The sequence below is a fragment of the Ascochyta rabiei genome, chromosome 2, assembly GCF_004011695.2.
Source record: "Ascochyta rabiei chromosome 2, complete sequence".
Taxonomy (NCBI): domain Eukaryota; kingdom Fungi; phylum Ascomycota; class Dothideomycetes; order Pleosporales; family Didymellaceae; genus Ascochyta; species Ascochyta rabiei.
Window position 1 is genome coordinate 1,666,627 of NC_082406.1, and position 24,271 is coordinate 1,690,897.

General features: G+C 53.7%; 10 protein-coding genes across 10 annotated transcripts, besides 7 other annotated features; 3 read left to right on the plus strand and 7 right to left on the minus strand.

Annotated features, from left to right (window-relative positions):
* The first annotated feature begins 4,036 nt into the window (after window positions 1–4,036).
* Window positions 4,037–4,084: a tandem repeat.
* Window positions 4,085–4,127: 43 nt separating this feature from the next.
* On the plus strand, window positions 4,128–4,715 carry EKO05_0001446 (uncharacterized protein; the record flags this gene model as incomplete). The annotated part of the gene is made up of 1 exon (XM_038944976.1): window positions 4,128–4,715. The coding sequence occupies one exon, from the start codon at window positions 4,128–4,130 to the stop codon at window positions 4,713–4,715; it is 588 nt and encodes a 195-aa protein (XP_038802203.1).
* Window positions 4,716–5,648: 933 nt separating this feature from the next.
* Window positions 5,649–5,682: a tandem repeat.
* A 261-nt stretch (window positions 5,683–5,943) lies between these two features.
* Window positions 5,944–5,973: a tandem repeat.
* Window positions 5,974–6,002: 29 nt separating this feature from the next.
* On the plus strand, window positions 6,003–6,531 carry EKO05_0001447 (uncharacterized protein; the record flags this gene model as incomplete). The annotated part of the gene is made up of 2 exons (XM_038937535.1): window positions 6,003–6,018; window positions 6,077–6,531. 2 exons carry the CDS (start codon window positions 6,003–6,005, stop codon window positions 6,529–6,531), a joined length of 471 nt encoding a protein of 156 aa, XP_038802204.1.
* Window positions 6,532–7,061: 530 nt separating this feature from the next.
* Window positions 7,062–7,099: a tandem repeat.
* Window positions 7,100–7,521: 422 nt separating this feature from the next.
* Window positions 7,522–9,019, minus strand: EKO05_0001448 (uncharacterized protein; the record flags this gene model as incomplete). The annotated part of the gene is made up of 3 exons (XM_038937335.1): window positions 7,522–8,486; window positions 8,537–8,675; window positions 8,825–9,019. 3 exons carry the CDS (start codon window positions 9,017–9,019, stop codon window positions 7,522–7,524), a joined length of 1,299 nt encoding a protein of 432 aa, XP_038802205.1.
* A 482-nt stretch (window positions 9,020–9,501) lies between these two features.
* On the minus strand, window positions 9,502–10,835 carry EKO05_0001449 (uncharacterized protein; the record flags this gene model as incomplete). Its single annotated transcript, XM_038937550.1, has 4 exons — window positions 9,502–10,288; window positions 10,349–10,441; window positions 10,498–10,604; window positions 10,653–10,835. The coding sequence occupies 4 exons, from the start codon at window positions 10,833–10,835 to the stop codon at window positions 9,502–9,504; spliced, it is 1,170 nt and encodes a 389-aa protein (XP_038802206.1).
* Window positions 10,836–11,426: 591 nt separating this feature from the next.
* Window positions 11,427–11,445: a tandem repeat.
* Window positions 11,446–11,589: 144 nt separating this feature from the next.
* Window positions 11,590–13,038, minus strand: EKO05_0001450 (uncharacterized protein; the record flags this gene model as incomplete). The annotated part of the gene is made up of 3 exons (XM_038937482.1): window positions 11,590–11,945; window positions 12,031–12,633; window positions 12,687–13,038. 3 exons carry the CDS (start codon window positions 13,036–13,038, stop codon window positions 11,590–11,592), a joined length of 1,311 nt encoding a protein of 436 aa, XP_038802207.1.
* A 423-nt stretch (window positions 13,039–13,461) lies between these two features.
* EKO05_0001451 (uncharacterized protein) lies at window positions 13,462–14,334 on the minus strand (the record flags this gene model as incomplete). The annotated part of the gene is made up of 1 exon (XM_038944977.1): window positions 13,462–14,334. One exon carries the CDS (start codon window positions 14,332–14,334, stop codon window positions 13,462–13,464), a length of 873 nt encoding a protein of 290 aa, XP_038802208.1.
* A 291-nt stretch (window positions 14,335–14,625) lies between these two features.
* Window positions 14,626–16,692, minus strand: EKO05_0001452 (long-chain fatty acid transporter fat1; the record flags this gene model as incomplete). Its single annotated transcript, XM_038937309.1, has 4 exons — window positions 14,626–15,130; window positions 15,179–16,104; window positions 16,183–16,625; window positions 16,686–16,692. The coding sequence occupies 4 exons, from the start codon at window positions 16,690–16,692 to the stop codon at window positions 14,626–14,628; spliced, it is 1,881 nt and encodes a 626-aa protein (XP_038802209.1).
* Window positions 16,693–17,765: 1,073 nt separating this feature from the next.
* Window positions 17,766–18,287, minus strand: EKO05_0001453 (uncharacterized protein; the record flags this gene model as incomplete). The annotated part of the gene is made up of 1 exon (XM_038944978.2): window positions 17,766–18,287. One exon carries the CDS (start codon window positions 18,285–18,287, stop codon window positions 17,766–17,768), a length of 522 nt encoding a protein of 173 aa, XP_038802210.2.
* A 454-nt stretch (window positions 18,288–18,741) lies between these two features.
* On the minus strand, window positions 18,742–19,570 carry EKO05_0001454 (uncharacterized protein; the record flags this gene model as incomplete). Its single annotated transcript, XM_038937423.1, has 2 exons — window positions 18,742–19,252; window positions 19,302–19,570. The coding sequence occupies 2 exons, from the start codon at window positions 19,568–19,570 to the stop codon at window positions 18,742–18,744; spliced, it is 780 nt and encodes a 259-aa protein (XP_038802211.1).
* Window positions 18,759–18,796: a tandem repeat.
* A 194-nt stretch (window positions 19,571–19,764) lies between the features above and the next one.
* Window positions 19,765–19,794: a tandem repeat.
* A 965-nt stretch (window positions 19,795–20,759) lies between these two features.
* Window positions 20,760–23,950, plus strand: EKO05_0001455 (uncharacterized protein; the record flags this gene model as incomplete). Its single annotated transcript, XM_038937199.2, has 3 exons — window positions 20,760–21,088; window positions 21,139–23,811; window positions 23,860–23,950. 3 exons carry the CDS (start codon window positions 20,760–20,762, stop codon window positions 23,948–23,950), a joined length of 3,093 nt encoding a protein of 1,030 aa, XP_038802212.2.
* Window positions 23,951–24,271: the final 321 nt, after the last annotated feature.

Here is a 24,271-nt window from a genome sequence, read left to right on the forward strand (position 1 = left end):
TGTTGCTAGCTACCTAGATCAGATCAAAAGAGCCGAGACTGAGAGGCTGCCATCTGAGAGCGGGTCGGAAGAGTCTACCGAACGTAAAAGACACGGAGTCGCCGAAGCGAAGCAAGGGCGACCATCTCATCCAATAGCCAAGTGCAAGTGAGGCATTGGCACAGCGCTCAGTGTCAAAGTCACTCTTTGTTGCGATCCACAGCCCTTGTCTTGAGGAGCAAAGACGACAACATGATCTACGCCACACGCCCGGGAGACCCCTCCCTTAGCTTTCCGCTCCCAAAGCGCCGAAGCGAAGCACCGAAACGCTGTAGACCGTGCGCTAATTATCCTTTCTGGCAAGATACCCTTACTCTAGCCCTACAACGCATCATGGCTGCCGGATCAGCGCCCGATCTGTTGCTGGGCGCAACAACGCCAAGCGATGTGATGAAAGCAGGGTTCTTGCGCTACAAGTACATGTTGCTGCATGCGCACTTGCATCGCAGATTGCGACATGGAGGGTTCTGTGGCGCAAGAGAGTTCGAGTGCGAATTTGGTTCGATGAGGCGCTAGTGCTGTAGGTAGTGTCTTGTTGTCCTGCCTTTCTAGAGCCTTGGTGCTGGAATAAGGTTTGGAGGGCGTGACAAATGGGCGAAGGGTTGCCTGTGCTACGACGTACAGTGGAAGCCTACGGGAAGGACCGAAGAGTTCGCGAGAGGTTCGGATAGGTACACTGCGATTGCTGGGTGGTCTAGGTGAGCTGTGCGTTGTGAGGGACATGATAGCGAGCAAAGGAAGGTTTTGTAATGATGGGGAAAGTTTGATAACGCTCTGCTGTCGATGATCGCGTTTAGACAAACTCAAAACAGCGATTTGGAAGACTTGGTTTGCAGTTCCAGTTCGCCTGATCTCTGCAAGTATCTACACGGCTGGAGTGATGGTTGCGGCTTTGTGTATGCTGGCGACGATGATCAAAGTGGCCACTCTTTATCGCTGAAGGTTACGACATGATCTCTATTGCTATGGTACAATGCAAGACCACGCATCGTGTAGGAGCGATCCACGAAGCTCCTACGGGTCAAATGATGGTTGCATGCGTTGTGCCCTGTACCTGCATGAACGCAACCACCAGCAGTATCGAACGATTCAGGGTCAGGCCGAGGGCCGTCCACGTGTTCGCATGAGACGCGGCGCGGCGCAAGACTGTAATTGAGATGCGACGATCCAACATTGCGTCAACAGCCAGGAAAGAACGGTGACGTACGTAATTCACGGTTGAAATTACATTTTATTGAGTGTTCTGAACTACTCCACTGGTCTCAGAGCCAGCAGCACTTACGATTCATATCCATCAGACCTCCAGACCTCCAGACCTCAACATGAACACGACGTTAGTGCACGGCGAGCCGTATTATCAGCAACTATGATTGCCATGACATGACTTGGAATGCTTATTGAGAGCGGCACGTAGTGATGCAGGTTGCGCATCGAGATAAGCGTCGAGATTGTGGAGCTTCAGTTCTGGCATGTCTAACGAGACCGGTGAAAACACGAGTTTGCACAAACTGTGTGTTGGCGCTTTAGCCGATGCCATGCCGAGCTCACAACGCCATGCACGATGATCGGCTGTTGCAAAGCGTGAAGAGGTTCTGGATGTTGTCAGGGTCTTCACGCTTGTGCCCAGTCTTGACGTCTGGAGGGAAATGGAGAAGACCGGCGTGGACTGCAATTGCGCGCTATACATGACGGATCTTGCAAACGGGCTGCGGCAGCATGGCACATGGTGGATTTGATTGGATCCGTTGCGATCATGCAGGCTGTTCGTGGCGTTGCTTGACACCTTCTTTCTTGGTGTATCCAGCGGTTCGTGGTGCTGGAGAACCGGTTGTCTCAAGGCAAAAACAAAACGCACCCTTTCACACTATAGCATTGGCTGCATGAGAGTCGCGAAGGACCTCTTGTCTGGCTTCTGTCTTTCCCGCGCCACCCCTCTGCGAAGTGGGCCACCTCGCTTCGTGGCGTTGACGATCAGGTCCACGTGCAGGCACGCACATTAGCCGGTGAAGTTATCCCTGTCGAAATCCAGGAACAGACTGCACGAAGCTCGACGGATGCAGCGGCAAATGCGTGTCGACTCGTCGACCTCGGAATCTGAGGAAACCGTGATGGACTCTGTCACCGGTGGATGCTCGTTTTGTACGGTCCCGAGAGCCCGGGCTTCACCTAGACAGTTGACACTTGCGTTGATATGAGCAGGACCGTCGTTGGCGCTGTGGTGAAATCTTGGGTGGACCATGAAGTGTCTGGTTTTGCTTCTTCTTCTTTACGAGCATCTGTGAAGGTCATCTGAGATTGCGCGGCTTGTAGTGAAGAAGACATTGATTGCGTGCCACCCAGGTTCTTTCTAGCAAGCCGAAGACGGTCAGATTATGATATTAATTGCTCTTTTGAGCAAAGCAGAACCTCGGGTGAGTCTCAGGTGGTGATTGGTTCTACAAGACGGCTGCACTGGGACAGATCCAGGCCAAGAGCCATACTCTTTGATTAGCCCGACGAGACGGATTCATGTCACTGTTGCTGCTAGACAGAAATTGTCATCGAGCTGAAGGAAAGGCCCTCACAGAAGTGTTTCATCTGAGCCTCCTTTCCCACGCGGCATGGAAACATGAAATTGCCATTGGCCAACGCAGGAAATAGCTCCCGAGTGAAGCATGCAAAACTGCGAGTAAGCAGAGACTGACCTGGCAAAACGTCGTCCAAGCAACTCGTCAGTGCGGCTCGCGTGCTCGAGTCGGTTTCCTGCAGGAGCAGGCCGTTGGAGCTAGGATCCAATGCACGCGTTATCAGCTCGCTGTATCGGCGGCTCGCATCGTCATGACCTCCTCCCAGGCTCGTCATCATGAGATGCCCTGCATGGCGCAAACTCGCCGTGTTCTCGTCTCCGGTGTTCACTCGTCCAGAACATGCACCACCCAGGATGTGTGTCCTTGCTGTCTGAAGCTAACCCAGCAGGTATCGCGACGGCACGCACCTAGAGCCCGCTTGCGAACGGGATTGGATCCAGCAGCCCATGTCATGTAGGTGACGCCATGCTCAAAGGGCGATGGTCGTGTTTCACAGATCGACGTGGTGCCAGTGCGCCCCACCAAGGCGAACATTGCTTGTCTCGTTTGGACCGCTCCTCCGAACCAGCAAGGAGCTTCTCGAAGAGGACTGCGGGATGGCGCGAACATGTGCGCTGTCGTCAAAGCAAGTGTGCCACCGTCCTTGGAAGCTGGGCTGCGAAGCGTGTCCGGATGGGAGCGCGCCCCAGCCTCAGCATCTCGGTGAACAACACATGCACGCTGGCTGTTCATCAGCGCCACGTCTCTCTCAGGTACTGGTAAGGAGCAACTGCCTATCGTGGACTGTGCACCATCTCAACGGCGGGGTGAATTCAAGGCAGGCCAAATTAGTTGGCTAGCTTGTCCATGGTCTACCACCTAGTGTCATGCTCACCGATACTTCACAGCCTTTGCCCTACTGACAGACTTTGCAGCCCACCATCAGGTAGTTGCGCTCTGTACCTGCATATCGCCCCAAGCCAAGCTTCACCGTCTCTACAAGCTGCAGCACTGCTCGCTCGGTGCGCCTCCGTGGCTTCTTGCCGAACGAACACTCTTTGTTCCACCTCGTTCTGCTCCACTAGTGACTAGTCACATACCATAACTGCCTGCCCGGGATCGTGTGGAGCGAGCCACACGCGCATGACCAGGTCTCCGCCTTCTGAGCCCCTCCGCCTGTCCCGCAGTAATACTATATCCGTATCAGCTCTCCCAGGTTCAGATCCGTAGTTACGTCGGACGATTGTTTCCTCGTTCCAAGTCTATCGATTGCACCTGCGATCCACCATGGTCGAGGTCGACTGACCGCTCTGTTACTCCTTCTATTCTTATTCGGATCGACTTCCTTCTGGCCACCAGCGCTTGCTTTGTCGACCTGTTTGACCAACCTTCCCGCCTGTCATTCAACTCTACTCTGACTCTCCTGTCGTGACTTTACGTCAGCGTCTAATATCCATCCATCCATCCATCCATCCATCTATCCATCCATCCATCCATCCTATTGCTTTCTTCCAAGGATCGCTCCCACTTTGCATCGTCGTCATGGACGAGACTAAGCTTTACATCATCCTTGGTGCCGTCTTGGGCACATTGGTCCTCTCGGGAGTCTCTGTTGCTGTTTTATTCTGCTGGAAGCGTAACAAGAGAAGGGTTCGAGGCTTCTCTCTCCGCGCAGTCACGCCTCTGGACGACTCCGTCTTCGAATCCTGGCGACGACCCAACGAACATGCACAGGGCAACGAGAAGTACGGCATCCGGCCTATGCACTCGGCAGTTGTGCGTCATGCAACATCGCCTACCATGTTCGAGAAGGAGCTCGATCTGTACGATCACCCTCGGTCACCTTCACCAGAAGATATTCCACCTCCCCTCCAATCTCCTACCCACTCGATACGCAAACCAGAGCGAGCAAGAAGGAAGTCTAGCGTTACATCTACCATTGCAGACCGACCACCCACTCCCTACTCGCCCAGTCCTACCCACAGCGACTTCCTTGCTGGGTCGTATGGCTCTCGCAAGTCGCAATCATTGATCCGCCACCAGCCTTCTATGTCAGAAGCATCCGCCTTCCGATTCGAGTTCGAATCGAATCATGAGGTCTACCAGAAGAAACCCGAACACTGGGTTTGAACGCCCGCTGCATTCCGCAGCGCTACCACGTGGACGACTGTGGGCACGAGCACAAGCAACCATCGGAAGAAGCATCATTACCGACTGGACGGTCCTCTCCCTGCAGGGCAATTTGACGCTCCAAAGTTGCACAGAGACTGTCAGCCCTGCATCTCCGACCCTATCGGCCCTCGCTGTACGACCGTGCCACCGACCACTGCGACCGACATTGGCCGGCGTGCTCTCATGTCATCACTTGACATGTCGGTTCTTCACCTTTACTTTGACGACAGCATATGACTTTATCATCCGGCGTTTTGGACATGTTTTGCACTGTGATACCAGACACTTGTCACCTACACAGGCTCCGGCCTCTTTTCCTTTCTGTACCGCCGTGGTGCGAAGCAGATGATTACAGGTGGACTCGAGGTCACACCATGGGGTGGAAATGCTGCAACGCAACAAGCAAGGGGAAGATATATCTAGGTAGCAGACAGACTGCGAGCAAGAGCTCACAAGCAATCGAACAAAATGAAGACAACTCTATGCTATTATCGCACGGTTACACTTGTCCTGACCAATGTTGAGGTATCGTCACATGGGAACCGCTTCTCATGTTGGACGCACCTTCATGTCGGCGTTCTCCTCCGCGCCTGTGCTTTGGGGCGCCGGCAGCCAGACGTCTAGAAAAGGCCTCACCGCCAACTCGTAGGAACACCCCTTGGATCTCGAAGCTAATCGCCAAGCAGTGGCATCCCGCCATGCGTGCCGACCCACATCGCTCCCATGAAAGGGAAAGAAAAAGCCCGAGCTAGGCGCACGAAGCGGTGCAAGTCAGCCACCACATAGGCTCGCTCGAGCAACCAGGAACACCCCGCAATGCCCTGCAGTCGTGATACACCCAGCTGGGGCTTTGTGGGGGTGCGCCGTGACGGGCTAAGCGGGAAGAAAGGGGCCAGCCACAGGCCAGCGCCACAGGCCAGCGCCACAGACGCAGTGAGAGGTGAAGCGCAGACAAAAGACGTGTGGATCGTGGCGAGACAGCCGTCACCGCCCGCACAGACGCATCGTGAACCACACCGACTGAAGGGCACGTCTCAGCAGTCGCCCATCGCTGCACCATCGCATTGACGCTCGACTTCCCTTGACCGGTTCACCGCTTCGCGCCGCTTTCGCGCCGTTCCACGTGCAAACCACCGTCGCAACACTTTTGCGCCCCGCGTGAACGCGTCTCCGCGTCCCGCACACGACCTGACCTCACCTCACCTCACCTCACCTCGTCACCCGCGCCCACGCCCACGCCTCACCATGGACTTCATACAAGGTGCGTAGCCTCAAACACTCACCGGCTGCGTAGCCACCCGCTGACTAACTGCCCACAGACTACGTGACCCTCCTGCCGCGGCTGCTCCCGCCGACCATCGCCTCGCCGCTCCTCACCTTCGTCACAACCGCCTTCGGCATCTTCCGTACGCTGCAAACACACCTCACGCCACTCTTCACACGCCTAGTCACACAGCCCGACGCAGCCTCGATCCTCGTTGTCGTCGCCGCACTATTCATCAGCTTCAAGATCCTCGACATGATGTACCGTGCCGTGCTGTTCTGGGTCAGTCTCGTCTTCAGGCTGGTGCTGTGGGGTGGCATGGGGTTGGTTGGGCTGTGGGTGTACAACCGGGGCGTCGATGGCTTCGTGCAGGACGTGCAGGATCTGGCGCAGAAGTGGGCGGGCGAGTATGAGAAATACAGCGGCGAGGTGAAGAGGTTCCAGCAAGATCAGGAGGCGCAGATTAGGTTGCAGGCGAAGCAGCAGGGCGGGCGCAAGGGATGGCGGTAGATGTTGTTAAGAGGCAGAGCAGGTGCATGTTGGGAGATATTTGTAGGGGGAAGAGGAGGGTGTTTGATGAGCACGACGAATCATGCCTTACGATTGTACATTTGGAGTAGGCGCCAATGCATGGCATGGCAAGGTATTATTAGCATAGAGCTTGGTTGTTTTAAAAGCTGGGATTTGTATATGACCATGGACACCATCAGTATAAGGCCGCCGTGCAACATCAATCATCTGTCGAACGACGTCTCGCCAACCGCTTCACCGTGCCTGTCTTGAAAGCAGGTTTACCTAGAGACGGCTGTTGAACAACACCCTCGAACCAGCGTCTCGTGCTTTCTTAGTCCAGGAGTGAAGCCACTGATACCATCGTCGCTGTCACTCAGCTCTCATGTTGCAGGAAAATTTGTGGACACAAGCAAGCACACATCCCTTTTCCAGATACTGGGACTGAGAGGCACTCGGAAGGGTGGCTCTGCAAAAGTGTTACAAGCCTACAAGGCTGCAGGAGCAGAGGCGCGCAGAGCCACATCTGCCTCCACTTCACTTCACTTCATTTCCACCTTCACCTTCATCTGGACTGAAGCTCGGACCTGATAACCCACACGATCGTCACTCGTTAATCTGTGCTCTCGTAACACCTTCCTGCCAGATTCTCGGGAGACGATGCTTGTCACCGTTCCAGCAGTCCAGAAGCTGAGCATTGACATTGGTATTGCCTTGGGACAGGTCTCGCAGGCGCTCAAGGTGGGATTCGAGATGGCAGACCGAGATGGGAGTGGCCGAGCAGGAACTCTGGGGTCGGGGAAGTAGTCGAAGCATGGAGCTGTGCGTGATGGTAGACAAGAGCAGTTGAACAAACAGGTCATGGAACGCAAGAATGGTTTCGACGGCATCAGTACCTCGACAGCTCCCAGGTGGGTCGGCGCTTACAAATAGCTTTCCCACTGAGCAGTCGTGCTCCCAGACGCATGTGTGATGCAAAAAGAAAGAGAATCAAAGCTTTGACTCCGCCCTCGCCCTCGCCATCAAGCCATTCATTTCATCCACGAACCTCTTGCTCAGCACGCTCCTCTCAACACCTTTCTTGCTGCCCCATTCCTCCTTTGTCTTCTGTTCCCAATCCCGATACCTCACCATCTCCTTCCCAATCCATTTCCCAACATGCTCTGCAGTCTCCACAACCTTCTCCATCGGTATCAAGTGGCCCGCGTCATGCAACAGAACGCTGTCGACCCTGCCCTCCGCTCTGCCACCACTGCCTCCAACACCAGATCCCGTTATCGCCAACTTCTCCTCGATGATGGCGTCGTTGGTCAGGAACGATTTACCCCCAAAGATATACAAGACCGAAGGTCTGAGAGCGGGTAAATGGTTGAATACAATCGTGCTTTCGCCCCTATAAAACGGCTCTTGCGGCTGCACGTCCGGCGTGATATCAGGGTGCGTCCTCCGATTCAGCTTTGGATTTGTCAATGTGAAGTCCGCAGAATCTGGTTCTGTCTCGCCGCCGGAGTTTCGGAAGTTGGGCCGCAGGAACGACATGACTTCTTGGTGCTTGGTCGTTGTTAGTGTGACTTGGCCTTCCTTCGCATCCGGGTACAGCTTCGTGGGGGTGTCGCGGAGGCCGTGCTCGATCCAACGGTCCAGGACTCGTGGATCCCAGGTTTGGTAGAACCTGTTCTTCTTGAAGCTTTTTGCTGCTTCGGCGCGCGAGGGCCAGAGGTCGCGTCTCTTCGCGCTGGCGAACGCGGGACTCACGTTGCCGATGATAGAGACTCTGCCTTGGATCACAGGGTCAATGAGGACTAAGGTTTCGAAGAGGCGCGGATGCAGGAATGCGAGATGGGCGAGTTGTGCACCGCCCATGGAGTGGCCTACGCCGATCAGAGGACGTGGCATATGGCGTGCGAAGGTGTTGACCATGTGCAGGAGGTCGCGACTATGATCGAGCCATGATGCTGGATTGCATGAGTCGAGCTTCTTTGAAGATGGGATTGGGATAACCTACGATCGTTTCCCAGTGTGTCTTCGTTTATTACACCGCTATGGCCTTGGTAGGCTGCATCTGCAATCCATATACTTCGAATCTTGAAACCGAAACCTTGACTCCTTTGCAGAAGTTCATCCCAGAGTGGTTCGTATAGTTCCTGTCAAAGTCAGTACTGTTGTCCACGTAAATCCCTGAATCTTCCAGTCATCGCATGGGCGCTAAAAGCCAGACAGGCGATTGTCAACGAATGGGCTTGTGAGAGTGCGGTGGTACTAGCCCCTGCTCTGGAGCGCCATATGGCCATACCTTTGGGAATCCATTAGCATGTGCCCCGATGATGGTGATATCTCCATCTTTTGGGCTGAGATTGTCGAGCGGGGTATACTGCTTGACAGAAAGATACAGAGTATCGTTTTCATGCGTTGAAATTGCTCTAGGGAAGTTGCGGATGTGCGAGGCTTCCACCTTGTGCTCATCCAGTCGGAAATATCGGGAAGACATGACGATATCGCGTCTGTCGAGAAGACGGACGGCTTAGTCAAGTACGAGTAAGGAAGAGTGAATTCAAATGACACCTTTAAAAGGTTGAGGAGGCCAGATTTGTTGACGCGGGTACGGTTTGGAGGTCATAGCTCGTGATGAATTGCCGTAAATCTGGGGGGAAGCAAATGCCGAGGTCCGCGCTAGTGCGGCGCTCCTACAGGGCTGCAACCCACACTACGAGCAAGATGAGTAAACATAATCATCTCTCACAAGCTTGTTGAATACTAGAATTTATATGCACAGCTGAAGTAGAGCCTACAGCGATCAAATATGTACAAAAGAAAAGAGCACTTCAGACCGAGACAGCCGAAGTAGAGCCTACAGCGATCAAATATGTACAAAAGAAAAGAGCACTTCAGACCGAGACAGCCGAAGTAGAGCCTACAGCGACCAAATATGTACAGAGGAAAAGAACACTTCACACCGAGAACATCATCCGACTAGACATCAGCGCGCGTGGTAGCACCGATTGCAGCACCAGATCCAGGAATCAAAAAGTCGCTGGCTGGGACCCTTCCGTCTGCGCCTCTTGCACCCTTCAACGCAGAAGGGTCTACGCTCTTGAAAGTGCTGTTCGACCAGGATCCTGACTGCCATGAGTTGCCAGACGCCTTGACAGTGTTGACCAGAGTGATTTGAGCGGTACCCTTGTTAACAGCCGCGATGTTGTTTTTGAGTGTGGATGAAGAGCTGCGGAAGTTGAATCCGACATCGCCGTTGTTCCACGCAGTGTTACGCTCCATGGTCAAGGCTCCCGGGTTACCGTTATCAATGAAACCCTTCTTCGCATTGGCGAATGCCATCGAGTTGCGCAAAACGTGGTTGGCAGGCGGGTTATCGGTAATGCCGAGCTTGAAGCCGTTACCGTCGCCATTGAAGCCCGAGAAACCCCATCTGTTGAAGCCATTGCCCCAGGAGTAGACTTCCTCCACGGTGACGGGAGATCCGAACATGAACAAATCAAGACCATCGTCGACGTTGTCCCACAACCTAGCGTTGCGCAAGACGTTGCCTTCACCCTGCCCAGACTTGCAAGCGAATCCATCTGCGCTCTCGCCGTTCTTACGGGGGTCGCGGTTGCGGTAGGAATCGAGGTAGAGCACTGTGTTGTTCGAAGATGCACCTTCTAACTGAAAGCCTGTTTCGTAGTTGTCGTGGGTCGTGATCAACTCGTAGTAGTTGTGTGAAGCGTTACGAGCGTACACGCCATACGGTCCGTTGATTAGCCTTGGATACATGTCAGCTTGACAACCACAAAATAGTCTCTCAATGGTTGTATCGACTTACTCGAGGTTGTAGAACTTCCAGTAGTTGCCCTTCTCGATGTGCAGGATACCGCGCTCCTTGTTGGGAAGGGACTCGTCCAGCCCGTAAGGAGTTCTGAGTCGAGATTAGTATGGATAGTTGATGTTTGACCCCTAAGCAGTGGCTCTTACCCCGGAAGACCCTCTCCGTCGATGATAACCTTCTCCTTGTTGTAGGAGCGCAGAGTGATTGGTGATATTCTCGAACCACTCTTGGTAATCTGGATGTTGGTAGTGGGCTTCAAGTAGTCAGTACTACGTGACTCAGCTAGAAGATACGATTATACCTTGTAAGTACCTGCGCGCAGGAGGATGTTGTCTCCAGCAGCAGCAGCGTTCACAGCAGACTGGATAGAGCCATAGGGTGCTGTGACAGATCCGGTACCAGTTCCGGTAGGAGAGACGTAGATATCCTTTGCCAGAGATGTGCCGGTCAAGGCCACAAGTGCAACTACCCAACCCTTAGACATGGCTTAACTTTTAAACAAAAGCTTGAGAACGGAAAGACGATATAAGAACCGAGTGCTGTGAAGAAAAAGAGCAGAAAGACACATGTTTGTATTCCAGTGGTTTACTCTTTTGGTGTATTCCATGACTTGTTCACCCCTGTCACACGCGATTAATCACTATACGCGCGACAGTGCCAAGGTGTCAGCGGAAGCTTGTCTGCAAAAATCCCCCGAGTCCGAGGGAGTTGTTTTATTGCAACGGAAAAATGTAATTAATCCCACAAATGCGAGTCAACCTGTATAGCTGGTAAGCCTGTGCGTCAGCAAGGGTTGAGTCAGAAGGGCAGGTGCTCGGTTTACCAATATATACCGAGCGTAACGGCATTGCCAGTAACAGAGCCTGCAAGTGCAGCAGTAAGAAACGCAATAACTACGCCTGGTGTCATGCTTAATTGGATTAGGGGTTAACCCGACCGCAGTAGACGTTGATTTCCTTTGAGGTGGATAGAGAACATGGGGCTAGGGCTGGGTATATCGCCCCTGGCACTGCATTGGAGCAGCGTCTTAGAGGCATCAGCATGGGTGAAAGCAGCTACCACAACCTCAAAGTAAGGAGGGGGGGGGGGGGGGGCTTGATCCCAACGGTACGCGTCCGTTGTAAGAGTAGATTCAAGTATCTATGCGTATCACCAGGAAAGGTTGCTGCAAAACTCAAAACGGATCAGTACCACTACGTTCGTATCTGTCTTCCCATGCACTGACATCCCATCGCTCTCTAGTCCGCGTCCAAACTCACCGTAACTCTATGCTCATGCACAAAATCCCTCTTCCCCATCTGTTGAACCGCCACCACCACTCCCCCCTCATCCTGATCCTCACGCTTTAGCTTCAGCGCCCGCCTCCGCCCCACTCCAGACGCATCCTCCATCTCGGTATCCGAATCCGAGTCATCAACTTCATCAGGAGGCACATCGAGGATCCTAAACAGCAACTGGACCTCAGGTATTGCACCGGCAGACGTATCCTCGGGGAAATTATCGCGGAAGACATGGATGGCCTCGAAGTTCTTGACGCCCAGGGCCGTCTTGTGCTGGAGGAGAAGGTGCGCGATTGTGGAGCCTATTGGGGAGCCTGGTTTGAGTTGGTTAGTGCATGTATTAAAGGACGAGTAAGAAGAAGAGGTAGGAAAGTCCGGCCTGCAGTCCAACTCACTTACCCAAAAGCGCTTCCGCATCCTCACTGTCCATCGCCAGCTCGACCCCCGGCCAATAAGGTAACCGTTCCAACCCATGGTTCTTCAGCACCCGCGCGATCAACGGCAATGTCTCATCATTGCGGACGTGGTTCACGAAGTAGTTGAACAGATTCTTCAGGTTGGGGTTGTCGCGCACCCAGTACCCCCACAAGATATCCGACCCACGATGCAGCTGGGGTAGGAGGCTGGTCGGGACGTCTTCACCTAGATTCTCGAGCACGGCGGAATCGGGCTTGAGGAGGTTTTGCGCGAAGATGGCGCCGCCTTTCTTGTTCAGCGCGAACCGGTAGTAAGCGCCTGTGCAGGGGTAGTCGAGGCCGTTGATGTTGTAGTATTGCTCGTCGATGGGTATCTCGTCGTCCTCGTCTTCCATCAGCGTTTCGTCAAAGTGCTCGATCGAGTAACATTCGTTATCTCCGCCTGCGCTGGCGGGCAGTGGGCTGAGTCCGAGTGCGGATAGGGCTGTGCCGATTCGATTGGTGCCCATGGTTGGGTCGTCGCGGAAGTCGCAATTCACTTCTGGCATGTAGTAGGCCTCGTGCCAACCCCATTTGTGGATCTCGTCTGGAGTTTTCGTTAGTCGACTGCATGAATCTCGAGTATATCGGTTGCCGTACTTCGAAGATCACCTTGCCAGACAGACTCGGCAGATGGTGGGATTCTCAGGTCTTTCATCGCCTTCCCGGCGCTCTCATTAGACATGTCTAGCAGACAGCCGTAATACAAACCTTTCGCCTTGTACTTGTTCCATGCTTCGTCAGAGGCGATGTCGTTCAAGTCGATATTGCCCGTTGTCTGGACGAGTGATGGCTCGGAGAGCTTGACATTGCTGGGTGTACCAAACGGTACTGCGACCAACGAGTTGGATGTGTTGTAGAAAGATCGCGAAGGCAATGGCTGGATGAAGGTATTGCCAGCAACAGAGTTTGCAAGTGCAGCAGTAAGGAACGCAAAGACTGCGCCTCGCATTGTGCCTACCAGGGGTTGACTCAATACCAGTAGGAGAAAGTGGGTGTGAGGGGGACTTGCGGCTTGAGTTGATTATATACCACCTGTAGCACTGCAGTGGAGCAGCATCTCGGAGGCATCAGCATAAGTGAAAGAGCTGCCGCGGCCTCGAAGTGAAGGGCAGTCAACAAGAGGAACCTGTTCCAGGCAGTATGCGTCCGTCATGAAAGCAGATTCAAGTCATGAGTTTCACTGGAAGACAGTGTTGCAAAGCTTAAAACGGATCGGTCATACTATGTTCATACCCATATTTCCATCTACATAGGCCTCGATAGAACATACCGGAATATCAAAACGCCAACACTATGCCTTCCCTGTAATCCGAGAGTCCTGTACTCCACGCTATGCTTGCCGGAAATCAAATGTCCAATGTAAACGCATCTCTCAGAGCTTGACCTTCTTCACTGGCTTCTGCTCTACGGCATCATCTTTCTTGCGCTTGAAAATGCTCTGGCTCTTCATCTGACCAAGCCCAGCTTTGTTCGACGGTGCAGCTTTTGCCTTCAACCCAAAGCTCAGCTTCACCGGCGCCGCAGCTACTATAGGCTCCTCTCCATCCTTCTTCACTTCTTCCACGGGGGTCGCTTCGCCCTTGTTTTCCTCTGGTGGCGAAGCGCCTTCGGCCGGTGGTGTGGGGTTCTGCTTTGGTTGTTCCGCTGCAGCAGCTGCCGCTCTCTTCGCTTCGATGACCTTCTTGGCTTCCGCCTCCTCTGCAGCGCGCTTCGCCATCTTCTTCAACATCTTGTCTTCACCAGCCCCGCTCCGCGCCTCTGCAGCTTCTTGCTCGGCGATCTCCTCTTTGCGCTTCACTGCCGCAATGCTGGTATCTCGCCACGCGATCATCAGCCCGTCTTTCTCGTCTTCCTTGACATGAACTATTCCCTCGCGACCCAAGTGCTTGACGAACTCAGTCAAGCTTGGCCACTTGGTCGCGTTCATGTGAACATGCTCCTTGTCACGAATGTATTCGTTGTAGAACTTGTTCGAGGATATCCACTTCTCGTTGTGGGCTGTGCGTAGCAGGGAGACGAAGTCGCGCTGAAAGTCGCTGCTGAAGTTGTTGATGAACTTGCGAGGGTCTTCACCAACGACCTGCATTTGGCGAACGTGCGATTCTGACTGAACATGGCACTTAAAGCCGTTGGCATCGCGACACTGTTTCTGGCAGATTTCGCACCACCAGCGGAGCCTCTGAAGTCCCTTGGACTTCATCTTGTTGGCGACCCATTTCGTGCTTCCTGCCTCGGCCTTTCCCATTTTCTCGACTAATCGTGGCTTTCGTCCGTGAGATTTTCGTGTTTTCGCAATGCTGAAGCGCAGCTTTCGGCGTCTAAGGCTACGCGAGTTGTGGATTGTAGGCGCAACTTATAAACGTTGGAGAGCGGAGGGTCGTAAGGCTGAGCTGGCGCTCGACGCCACCGCGCTAGGCTTCAGTCAGCCTAGCATATGCGCACGTGCGATCATATTCACTCTCACGGAATCGCCCTTGATTCTTCTCATTATAGTAACGGATCGGACACGCTCTTGATTATTGTACTAATCGTTCAGCTATGTCAGCCTCACGCTTCTGTTTTTGATGGTTTCCCAGTCCTTCCTCCCAAATGGCTGATAACGATCGCTACTTGGCGGCAACCAGTAAAGTTTATCTTCGCCAGTGATCTTGTTGGGATCTACACCTTCCCTCTTCAGCCTCCCCTTCTGAATTTTCATCGTCCCTGTGTACTCCAGCGCAGGCGTCACCCTCAGAAAGAGCGGTACAGCATACCCAGGCAATACAGCTCGAGCATGTCTTGCTAGAGCCTGGAAGTCAAATGTAGACAGCGTTACTCCCTCGGCCATCACAATAGAGGCGGCACCTGCGCGTCCATCGTAGCCTGGAACCTGCACCCCGTAGACATTGGTCTCTGCAATTTGCGGAAACTTGCCGACCATGTCAGACACTTCGTTGGTCGATACGTTTTCCGACTTCCAGCGGAACGTATCGCCCAGTCGATCAACAAAGCAGACGCGTCCGTCGGTGTCTTGCCGCATCATATCGCCGGACTTGAACCACCTGGGTTTGTTACTATCCAATCACCACTGACATAGGGGATGAGCTTACATGTCTCCCTTCTGGAAGACGTCCGTCATTCTCCGCTTCTCTGTCGCACTCGCATTGTTATAGTACCCCGGAACACCTGGCAATGTTTCTGGAGTCAATCGATGCAAGACCTGCCCTGCCTCATTTGTACCACATCGTATCGCAAAGCCGTTGTTGTCACGCATGATGTCTTCGGTATCCACGTCCATCCTCACTCTGACTTCTTCGTTCCTGAATCTCCAGTTCCAGATCAACCCTCGAAGACCAATGGTGTGCGCCGTGAATGGCCCAGCGTTTCGGTTGAAGGTTGCGCCGAGTCCATCAGTAGCTGCGTAGAGCTCATGAATGATAGGTATGTTGAAACGCTCGCGGAACGGCTCCCACACATCTGGACGCATGCCATTCCCCCATGCTACCTGGACGTTATGTGTGCGCTCGCTAGGGTTCGGAGGACCGTTGAGTAGGTATCTGCACAGCTCTCCGACATATTGAATATGATTTGCGCCTGAGGCTGCGACCTCCGGCCAGAACGTCTTGTGCGAGAACTTCCTCCCCAGTACGACAGTGCTGCCAGCGTGTATACAAGGGGTAACACATAAGCCATGTGCTGCGCCGTGATAGAGCGGCATGCATGTGTACATCTTGTCTTCCGGTTTCAGGCCCAAGTATTTTGCTGTCGTGTATCCGATGAGCAGGTCACGACCTGTAGTCATGACCACGCCCTTGGGCAGTCCAGTCGTCCCACTTGTATAGATCAGACCGCGGACTGAGTCTACGCTAACGTTCTCCCGTCGCGATTCGGGAATTGGCGTACTGTCAGACAACGAAGCCAGGAAGGTCGGGTCGTAATAATGGATCTCAAGGCCAAGATCCTCAAGCTCTCCCCGGCTCGCCTCAACGTGGCTCTTAACGTCAATGTCGGCAATAAGGTGCTTGGTTTCGCACAGCTAAGGTGTTGTCAGTTATCAATTTTTTTTAATTCAATCGTGCTGAAGACTCTCACCACGGTAAGAGACTGTACTGACCTTTGCACAATGTACGAGACCAGCTCCTGTCAGATTCCAGTTGATGTAGCTGATACTTGCGCCAATAGCGTCCAACGCAAACCAAAGCATCAAATACTCTGGGCTGTTCCCTCCGTCAATCGCGACCATCTCTCCGACCTGTACACCCAGGTCATTCATAAGCCAATTGCCGACTCTGGTGATTGCTTCAAAAAATTCTCTGTACGTCCATGTCGTGCCTTCGAAGATTAGAAACGACTGGTTCGGGCGGTTGTGTAGAGCTTGGTCTTCCCACACATGGTATGTCAGGACCCGTTTCTTCATTGCCCGATCAGTCATGTAGTCGAGCACATCCCGCGAGGGTGCAAGACCGCCACGAGCATGTTTCAGGTCGTGTACGATGTGGAATTTCGCGTTGAGGTAGGCGGCCAGGCCTGCTGTGCCTGCTGCTCCCGCAGCGATCACTGAAACAGCTTCGTCAGCTTCCGTGCTTGCTACATGATGTTTGCCTATGCGATACTCACGAGCCATATTTCAGTTGTTCCGGTGTATTGCAACCTTCTCTGTACGCCAGGGAGAGCACAGGGAGAGAAAGCAGTATCGTCTCAGTCAAATACACTCCGAAGAGAACAAGATCACACCAGAAGAAACAGGAAGTAAGCGAACGGCGATACATCGTTGCTACTAGCTCTCAAACGGGGAGCTCTCGTGCACCAAGGTTGCTGTTATGGTCCGAGTCAGCGAATGAGGTTGTTCATTGCTCTTCCCCGCAAGTCTCCTTCCCCGCATTCTCGCTATCTCCGGTGGGGCAGGAGCGGTCGCTAAACTGGCACAGAATGGAAATCATACAACATGAGCCTAAGTTTTGGATGTTTCAGTAAGTAAATAGGCGTACCGGCATATCGATATGCTTGGGTCAGGCACGAGAGCACGATAAAGCAAATCAGGTCAGTCTAGTCTCCCCATCTAGTCACAAATACTGACATTGAGGCTATAAGCATCTCCACTACCTGTCGCAGCCCGGATGACCTTGGATACCGCTTCACAGCGTACGCGGCTTCGTGGTTGATTGTTTGTTGATTACGTGCGCTGTAAATCAGTGTTTATGCAGGGTTCTCATTTGATCGTTTCGAGCAACTACCCATTGTTACCCTCCGGTCCTTTGCTAGCGCTCGGCCAAATAATCAAATTTTCAATGGAAGCATACACATCCAGGTGTTTCTACTGTCCGACCTTCTCCGCTTTGGTAGTACCGCGCCGCCCCGATACTACGAAGTAGTGTTCGGTGATACAGTCACATTTTTATGGTATACCTAAAGGATTTCTGGGCACGTCGCGAAGACTGGACTTCGAGGCTCTGCAGTGATGAAATGGTATTGATGTGGATGGTTTCGGATGGCTGTTTGCAAACGTTGATGAGCTCCAATGGACTATTCTGTTTCTACTGTCAGGTGCTGTGGCTTTGATCATGAACCGTACCATACCTACGAGTAGTAGAACACGGATCAGACGGGAGACAGCACACGGTCCGTTGACCAGTCTGCCGTAAAGCTGGCAAGTAAACGTACTCAACCCTCGTCCATCAGCATCTACAGATTATCTCCTCAGTTGCCAATCTTCACCTCATACGCCTTCACAGCAACCTCGGCCTTCTCCTGCGCAATCTGCATGCCTGCACCTACCGCCGCTTCCAGGCCCTCAGCCATCGCTATCGCAGCTTGCTTCATCATCAAAATTGTATCTCCGGCCGCAAACACACCTCTCACGCTTGTCTCATTGAACATTGGGTTTACAATCTTGATGTGCCCACCCAGCGCTGGATCCACCGTCTCGATACCCAGCTGGTCAATGAGATGCTGCGACCTGTTGACAGTGATTGGCCTATGGACGATCAAGCCTAGAGTCACCGGCTCGCCAGTTTCGAACTCGATGGTCACGCCATCCTCGTAAGAATGTCCGTTATTGAGGAGGCAGGTAATTCTGCGGGAGTCGACTTTGGCGCCAAAGGCTTTTGAGGTTTTGAGGGCTTGTTGAATTGGTGCATCGTCTGAGATGGGCCGGTTGCTGAAGATGGTAATCCTGCTGTCGAAAGCTGTGGCCATCTGGACGAGAGGCGTACATGACATTATTGATACATCGCCTCCTCCTCCGGAAGTGTAAGCTTACACAGCCTCTAGAAGAGTATCGCCGGACAGTTGCTTCTTGTGTGAAACAAGTGTTGGCTCTCAAGCGCGCCACGACAGGAAAAGTCGCCGAGGAAGTCTCCGCCAACCTACAAAGCTTTCGAGCAGCGAATTATTGCCATGGAAGGCAAATACCGTTGAACGACAACGAACAGACACGAGAGTCTGTTAATTTATCTCAGTCGAACGGCCCACGACAAGTCATAAAAGGTCGTAATTACGAGTATCCTCGCATTGGCGGCTTTCCAACCGGTGCGAGACTTGACCTAGCTTGAGTCCCCAAGTAGACTATCCCGTAGTGTAGAGGGCTCTTGAGAACATGTCCGTCGCCATGTCATTGAGAGGCTTATTGTTGATTGGGAGTGTGGACATCACTGCAGCTTCTCCCATCGCGGTTTCACCGCCATCCACCAACTCGGCCCTCATCCCATCTTTCCTTGCGCTCTGCCCTCAGGTAGGCGACTTTCCGTCCGTCTCTTATGCGTCTCACGAAATCGATCACTTCTCGTTCACTAGCAACCGCGTCGTTTCCGCCTACCCCCTCTCCCTCCAAAAAGCTCTCTTCGAGACCTCGACACAAAGCTTCTTGCTCACTGACTGCAGCGTTTAAACGCTGGTACAGCGCTGGTGGGCTGAACTCTCGTAAAGCTTCGTCCTGCTCTGCTTGCTTAGCTTTCCATTGGCGTTCTAGGGCTCGGAGAGACAGCAGGCGTGATTGGGTGCCGTCACGCTGGTGCTGTACGTGTGCCTCAAGTTGCTTCAGTGACTCTGCAAGTTGAATGTTCTGTGTGAGGAGTGCCTTCAACGGTGCTGTCGATGCTTGAAGCGAGCCATGTGCCGTGTCTGGGTCGTGTATGATGGCGTGCTGCAGATCGGGACTCTGCAATATATGGTGGAGATCTTTTGTTCTGTAGCTGAATAAGAATCATGAATCTGCAATTGCAATGATCAACGCACGCTTTGTCTCGGACAAGATCAGGCAACCAGCCATCATTGGGCGGTTGGACGGCTAGCTGATATGGATCGACCTGGGGCTCGTTTTGAGAGTAAGTCAATTGAGAACCGCCATTCGATTGAGAATGGCCAGGCGGTGGCGGCGGTAGTGGAGGACCTGTTGATGGTGTCGCTGTTCCACTTGAATTGCCTGGCTTTGGTGGGGGTGGTGGAGGGGTAGATGCATCATATTGGTAGAAGCTCTGAGAATGGCGAGGTGACTGGAAAGCCATAGTCAAGGCGATGAAACCAACAGTTGTGTGATACTCGCAGGCCTATCCAACACGTGGAGCGTGACAGTCGTCTCGGGCTGTATCATGCACGTGGTGACGGTGTTCGGCGGGCCGATGTTGGAAACTTGGCCCAAAAACCGCTAGTGGCCGTGCCGTGCGCATGGCGTATGGCAAATGGCAAGTAAGTCTGTTGGAGCCAAGCAAGGCAAGGCAAGGCAAGGCAACGAACGAGCGATGGCGCGAGTCAGCGACGTCGCAATCCGTCGTCGGAACATGGATTGGCAAATTGATGAGGCTGCGGTTCAGGGGCCTTTCCTCTTCACAAGAACTGATCCCCCGGGTTAGTGGAAGCGCGGCTGGCCAGACTTGTCTGCCCTCTTCTCCACAGAAAGCGTCGTCTGTCATGGTCACCGAGCGCCCCTGCCGCTCGCCACGCACTCGCCCCATCGAGACCTCGGCCTCAGGCACCTTTCCTTATTCAGCCATGCGCCCAGGGTCCAGGAAGATTGCTTGCGCCATATGCAGTGCACGGCGCGGAAAGATGAAGCAGGTTGCAGGCCACCCGCTGGCTCGAGTCCGATTGAATTTGTGCACGTTGTTGTGACTGACAGGACGGACTTGTTTCGCGTGCAGCATGGCGTTCGAAGTTGGAACGGTGTTCGGAGACTGTTTCACTGCCGTGTAGTGAAGGCCGGGGGCTAAGACATCAGCATCGACGTCAACTGCCAGTTCGGAGCGGGCGAGAGCTAGATGGTAGTCTGCCGACCTCGATCTGACATGTGCGACAGGTCCTCGAATCAACAGCCAAAGCTCACGACCAATTCTCCGCCTCGACTCGCCCTTTGCATGTGTCTTGGCTGTGCTGCGGCTCATTGGCGGACAGCGAGTGTTCCTGCAGCGGCGGCGACACCACCCCTGGCGCGGCGCTCCACTCGAGCAGCGCGAACCGCCCTCGGTCAAGAGTCAAGACTGGCCAGGGAGTGATTGATGGGCGCGTGGGTAGCGACCGATTCCAGCATTGCGATCCGCGTCGAGGCCTCCAGGTGCTCTTCGCCCTGCGCGGCAGTCACCGTTCCCCCTTTACGAGCGCCTTCTAGCGGTTACGATTTGCAGTGCACACTCGGTCTCCCACTCTAGACCCGCGATTTGTGCAGAGTAATGATCCCCCCCGGGGCATAGAATGGACAGCATGCAAGACGCCCAAGCGCCTGGCGAGGGCGCGCTTCCCTCACAAGCTCAAGCCTCGCCGCCTCGCCAGAAGCAGTCGACACTGGCTTCCATTGCCATTCAGTCCTTCGCTGTCTTTCGCTCCCAGACATCGTCACAGCCTGTCCCTATCGCCGTCCAGTCGCCGGTTCGACGCAAGCCCCTCCCAGCAGACTCGCCAATCCCTGCTCGCTTTTCTCAGTCGAATCTGCGCTCGAACAGCATTGCCAGTAAAGACAATCCCCCGACTAGTTCAGTCCTCTCGCCGCCCTTGACCGACGAGGGCTTGTTCCTACCCAGGAACCTTGACAGGTGGGCTTCTTGCGTGCTACGCGCCTGCCACTTGCTAACGACCGTCGCAGCAACCCACACGGAGCCACGCCCTTGACAGGATCCGCGCCCAAGCCGTTCGAGCCCCGCAAAAGCTCCCTCTCCGTTACAGCCTTGAGTCCCATTGTCTACCCTCCGCGGCATGAGAGGTCGGTCAGCAGCGTCCAGCCACAGCGACCGACGAGAGCAGGAGACCTGAAGGCGCACGCTCGCTCACCCACTATGCCCAATATGCCTCTGTATGCCTCCGAAACACGGTCAGGACCCGATCTCAAGATTAAGCTAGACGGCGTCACGGAGGACTTTATGGATGAATACTCTTACGGTGCCGAAGACGACGCGCCGCGCGACGTTACACAACAAGGCAAGCCCAAATCTCCCGGCGGCGGGTTCACTTCCTTCTTTGGCTGGAACTCATCGAGACCCCAAAACGGCGCCGACTCGCCGGCTACCACATTCTCACTGTCCCCAACTGATTCTCCGCGAAACAAACAAGGCAACATGCCTGCCGAGACAAAACCCAATGGTTTGGATATTCCCGCTGCCAACTCGCTATCTTCATATTTCAACGTCCCTGGCACACCGCTTCTCTCATCATCGCCCCAAATGAATGCTCACGTCGAGGAACTTGAGCGCGAGTTGCGCGAAGTCAGCTCTGAGCTGGCTGCCTCAATTCAGAGAGAAATGGAACTGGAAGACGAAGTCGAGCGCTGGAAGGCCGAAAGCGCTTCGGTCACGTCTCCAGACAACAGGAGAACAAGCGACTACTATTCGGACTCAGGAATAAGCTCCATTCGATTTCCCATCAGTGATCCCGAGGCCAAGCTGGAAGAAATAGATACACAACGCAGGAAGGCAGAGCAAGAGCGTGCTTCTTTGAAGGTGCACATGGCTGAGCGCCTACAAGATGAGCTGAGGCGCCGCAGAGATTTAGAAGAGCAGGTACAGCAACTCGAAGATCAGGTTACCGACCAGTCTAGAGCAGGGTCTATGGTGGAAGGGCCCCGAGTCAAGGAACTATCGATGTCGCTGGAGGATGCGAGAAGACGTTTGGCGGAAGAGAGACAGGTCAAGGAGAACTTCGAAGATCTATTGACAGCCTTGCGGGGAGAGCTTGAGAAGCATCGCAACGAAGCCGACAACCTGCGGGAAGAAGTGGTCCCTCAGCTACAATCACGACTCCAGGTCCTCGAAGCAGAGGCCGCCGACACAGAGAGGCTTGTGTACGAGACCACACGTATGCAGCAAGAGATACAGCAATTACGGACCGAGAACCAAGCGCTTGCTATTGCACAGAAGTTACAGCAAGAGGCGCCGCAGCCACCGCAGCCAAATCTTGGCTTCCAGTCAATCGCCGAGGAGGAGAACGATGGCCCACCATCGAACCTACGTCTTGGCTTGACACGCTCAAACTCCCTTGCTCGCAGTACTGGCTTCAACCCCAAGAGAAATTCGCTCATGCGATCGAACTCCGTCAAAGTTAGGTCAGGTGATGCTTCTCCGGTAGAAGTGCCAAATGTCAGCAACCCAGTGAAAGATTTAGAGGAACAGCGTGACGCGCTCCACAAAGCTTTAAAGCATCTCCTGCACCGACAGGAGATGCAACAAAGAGATTTCCAGAGACGTATTAAGGAGCTTGAAGCTGAAAGGGACGCTGCTCTTAACTTGACGCCTCGTCGAACCGCGTTCCATAGAGAGGTTGGCGATCTGAGACAGGAGGTTGATGCACTTCGACGTCGTGCAGATGACGCACTGGAGCAGAAGTGGCAATGCGAAAAAGGTCTAGGCGGACTACGAATGGATCTTGATCGAGCACAACAAGAAACGAGCTCTCTCCGCGAGCTCCTTCGTGAGCACGACATCACGATCCCTGAAATCCGCCTTGAGAACGAGCCCATCTCACTCGACAAAGCATACAGCGAGCTTCAAACAACACAAGCCCTGTCTCTCGCACGTATCCAGCAGCTGGAAAACAGCGAAAGCGGATCCTTGGGCGCTGCCAGTGCTGAGGCTGAGCGAACGCTTGACCTCTTGAAGCGCAGCATCTCAGATGCAGAGGCGGAGCGTGACTTCGCTATGAGCGAGGCTGAGCAGTACCGCCAGCAAGCACGTCAGTTGCAAAAGTCGGAGCTTGAACACCTTGGCAAAGAGCAGAAACTTAGCACCGAATTGTTTGCTGCAGCGGGTCGTATGGATGAGCTTTCCAACAGGATTCAGCGACAGCTTGAGGCCAATGGCTCCTTACGCGCGCGATTGACCGACGCAATCTCTCGCGGAGAAAAAGAACAGCAGAAGTCAACAGAGCAGATTATTGAATTAGAGCGACGTCTGAAGACAGCGGAGGATAAAGTCATGCTTGCTCAGCAATCATCCGAAGAGGCTATTGCTAAGCATGAGACGGAAGTTCAAGCCATCAAGGAGAGCCACAGCAACCATCTCCGTCGCGTCAAGAGTGGCTTGCTGAGCCCGTCAGCCTTCTCGCCGAAGATGCCATCCTCGCCAGTGTTTTCTCAACGGTCTCCTCGCCTGGACATGACCACAAGTGGACCCGCTATGACTATGGCCGAAGCCACCAAGACGGAACTGCTCGAGAAGCGTGTCGAAGAGCTTGAGAGAGCTCTCCGTGACGCCGATCGCGAGATGGAAGAGGTCGTTAGCCGTATGAACATTGCTCAGATTGAGGTTGCTGAGCTTCAATTTGAAAAGTAAGTTGCACGATGCTGATCGTTGAATGGAGACTAACAATCACACAGGGACGAAGCCCTCCGCCAGACACGGAGACTGCAGGCTGACATTCTCGCTGAGCGCGAGAAAGTCAAAGCACTGATGGCCTCCAACGAATAATTTACTAATCCAGACTACGCTTGCTGGACACGACGTTCTGACCTTACCTAATACTAGCCGACAGCGTGCATCAGCATCTGCATACGGATGAGCTCACCAGCCATCGTCCTCGACGAATTTCCACACACTGTATTCACACTTGGCGTCACGACCGTACGCACATTACCCTTCACCACACACACCATTCTGGATGTTTGGACACGTATCCGAGCCCTGTATTGTGGCCTTTGTCTTCCTGGTCACGCTTTCTATACCCTCTAGCGATTAAGGCGCTATGTACTTTTCTCAATTGGTGGTCTTTCTGCAGACATACTGCAGTTT